The sequence below is a fragment of the Neopelma chrysocephalum genome, unplaced genomic scaffold (genome assembly GCF_003984885.1).
Source record: "Neopelma chrysocephalum unplaced genomic scaffold, ASM398488v2 Primary Assembly neopelma1_93037, whole genome shotgun sequence".
In the NCBI taxonomy this organism is placed as follows: domain Eukaryota; kingdom Metazoa; phylum Chordata; class Aves; order Passeriformes; family Pipridae; genus Neopelma; species Neopelma chrysocephalum.
This window is the reverse complement of record NW_020921754.1, coordinates 1-2,774: the sequence shown is the minus strand read 5'-3', so window position 1 is coordinate 2,774 and position 2,774 is coordinate 1. Positions and strand designations below refer to the sequence as shown.

Genomic DNA, 2,774 nt, shown 5'->3' with positions numbered 1-2,774 from the left:
TTCCTTCCCAATATCCCATTCCTTCCCAATATCCCATTCCTTCCCAGTATCCCATTCCTTCCCAATATCCCATCTGTCCCTCTGGCATTGGGAATCCATTCCCTGTGTCCCATCCCTGCATCCCTTATCCCCAGTCCCTCTCCGGGAGCCCCTTTGGACACCGGAAGCTGCTCCAAGCTCTCCCTGGATCCTTCCCTTTCCCAAACTCCGGTGAAACCCACCGGCAAAGGACACTTTGGATCAACTGGATGATCCCAAGAGGTGTCCTGGTGTCCCCCTGGGTGAAAGAAAACGGGAATATACTCCGGAAAAAGGGGAGGAAACCGAGGAAAAAGCGGATCGCTGCCGAATCCCGGGGAAACCCTTCAACCTCCCAAATTTCCCGCTTCTTTTCCCAGTGGGATGATGAGACGGACATGGCCAAGCTGGAGGAATGTGTCCGTTCCATCCACATGGATGGGCTGCTCTGGGGAGCTTCCAAGCTCGTCCCGGTGGGATACGGGATCAAGAAGCTCCAGATCCAGTGCGTGGTGGAGGACGAAAAAGTGGGAACGGACATCCTGGAGGAGGAGATCACCAAGTTCGAGGATTATGTGAGTCCGGGATTGGGATAAGAGAGGGAGGGTTGGAAAACTGGGATATGTTTTCTTGGGAAGGCCTGGAATTCCCTGGAGGACTCATCAGAGCGGGATAAGAGAGGGAGGGTTTGAAAACCAGGATGTGTTTTCTTGGGAATGCCTGGAATTACTTCGAGGACTCATCAGAGCGGGACAAGAGAGGGAGGGTTTGGAAACTGGGATGTGCTTTCTTGGGAACACCTGGAATTACCTGGGGGATTCGTTGGAGTGGGATGGGAGAGGGAGGGTTTGAAAACCGGGATGTGTTTTCTTGGGAAGACCTGGAATTACCTGGAGGACTCGTTGGAGTGGGATAAGAGAGGGAGGGTTTGAAAACCAGGATGTGTTTTCTTGGGAATGCCTGGAATTCCCTGGAGGACTTGTCAGAGCAGGATCAGAGAGGGAGGGTTTGGACTAGAATGTGTTTTCTTGGGAATGCCTGGAATTACCTGGAGAACTTTTTGGAGCGGGATAAGAGAGGGAGAGTTTGGACCAGGATGTGTTTTCTTGGGAATGCCTGGAATTACCTGGAGGACTCGGAGTGGGACAAGAGAGGGAGGGTTTGGACCAGGATGTGTTTTCTTAGGAATGCCTGGAATTACCTGGAGGACTTGGAGCAGGATAAGAGAGGGAGGGTTTGAAAACTGGGATGTGTTTTCTTGGGAAGACCTGGAATTACCTGGAGGACTCGTCAGAGCAGGACAAGAGAGGGAGGGTTTGAAAACTGGGATGTGTTTTCCTGGGAAGGTCTGGAACTACCTGGAGAACTTGTTGGAGCAGGACAAGAGAGGAAGGGTTTGAAAACTGGGATGTGTTTTCTTGGGAATGCCTGGAATTACCTGGAGGACTCATCGGAGCAGGATAAGAGAGGGAGGGTTTGAAAACTGGGATGTGTTTTCTTGGGAATGCCTGGAATTACCTGGAGGACTTGGAGCAGGACAAGAGAGGAAGGGTTTGAAAACTGGGATGTGTTTTCTTGGGAATGACTGGAATTACCTGGAGAACTTTTTGAAGTGGGACAAGGGAGGGAGAGTTTGGACCAGGATGTGTTTTCTTGGGAATGCCTGGAATTACCTGGAGGACTTGTCAGAGCAGGACAAGAGAGGGAGGGTTTGAAAACTGGGATGTGTTTTCTTGGGAACGCCTGGAATTACCTGGAGGACTTGGAGCGGGATAAGAGAGGGAGGGTTTGAAAACCGGGATGTGTTTTCTTGGGAATGCCTGGAATGACCTGAGGGCTCTGCTCTCATTCCAGGTGCAGAGCGTGGACATCGCCGCCTTCAACAAGATTTAGGTGGAAAACTGGGATCCTTTTCCCTCCGAAACGGGAATAATAAAGCTGGAAATTGGAAGTGCACATGGAATGGGGGTTTATTCCCGTCTCCAGCGGGATTCCGTGGGAAATTTTGGGATATTGGAGCCACCTGGACTAGAGGAAGGAGTTGGAACTCGAGCAGCTTCCAGGTCCCTTCCAACCCAAAGCATTCCATGATTTCCTCCTCCTTGTTCCCTTTGGGAAAGGAAAGACCTGGGGATACGGGAGGACCTAAATTTTGGGAATGAAGGTCTGGGGGTGCCAAAGGTGCTTCCAACTCCCCTTTCCCGAGGGAGAAACCCCTGGCAGTCCTGACTAAAAAAACCGGGATGAATCAGCAGGAAACATCCCGGAATTGGTGGTTTGGGATGGATTTCATCCCTCTTTTCCCGTCCATTGCGTGCCCAGGTCACTGGAGCTGTGGAAAGGTGACATTCCCGAGGGTGTGGCCTTTGGGAGAGGACAGGTGACATTCCTGGCTGTGTCCCAGGAATTCCCGGTGTCCCATGGCCCTGGAGCCGGGAAGTCCCTGGAGTTGGGAATGTCCCAAATCCCTGGAGCTGGGGATGTCCCAAATTCCTGGAGCTGGGAATGCCCAGTGTCCCAAATCCCTGGAGTTGGGAATGTCCCACATCCCTGGAGCTGGGAATGTCCCAAATTCCTGGAGCAGGGGGTGGCCAATGTCCCAAATCCCTGGAGTTGGGAATGTCCCAAATTCCTGGAACAGGGGGTACCCAGTGTCCCAAATCCCTGGAGCTGGGAATGTCCCAAATCCCTGGAGATGGGGGTGCCCAGTGTCCCAAATCCCTGGAGCTGGGGATGTCCCAAATCCCTGGAGTTGG

At 52.4% G+C, this 2,774-nt stretch overlaps 1 protein-coding gene across 1 annotated transcript; it reads left to right on the top strand.

Moving 5' to 3' along the window:
• Positions 1 to 248: 248 nt before the first annotated feature.
• On the top strand, positions 249 to 1,974 carry LOC113980207 (elongation factor 1-delta-like). Its single transcript, XM_027707437.1, has 2 exons — positions 249 to 593; positions 1,873 to 1,974. Exons 1-2 carry the CDS (start codon positions 249 to 251, stop codon positions 1,909 to 1,911), a joined length of 384 nt encoding a protein of 127 aa, XP_027563238.1. The 3' UTR covers positions 1,912 to 1,974.
• The last annotated feature ends 800 nt before the right edge of the window (positions 1,975 to 2,774 follow it).

Excerpts from the sequence above, each read along its gene's own strand:
- LOC113980207 (XM_027707437.1), top strand. The coding sequence starts at position 249 with ATGATCCCAAGAGGTGTCCTGGTGTCCCCCTGGGTGAAAGAAAACGGG. Across the intron at positions 594-1,872 it reads TCACCAAGTTCGAGGATTAT|GTGCAGAGCGTGGACATCGC; the intron begins GTGAGTCCGGGA and ends CTCTCATTCCAG.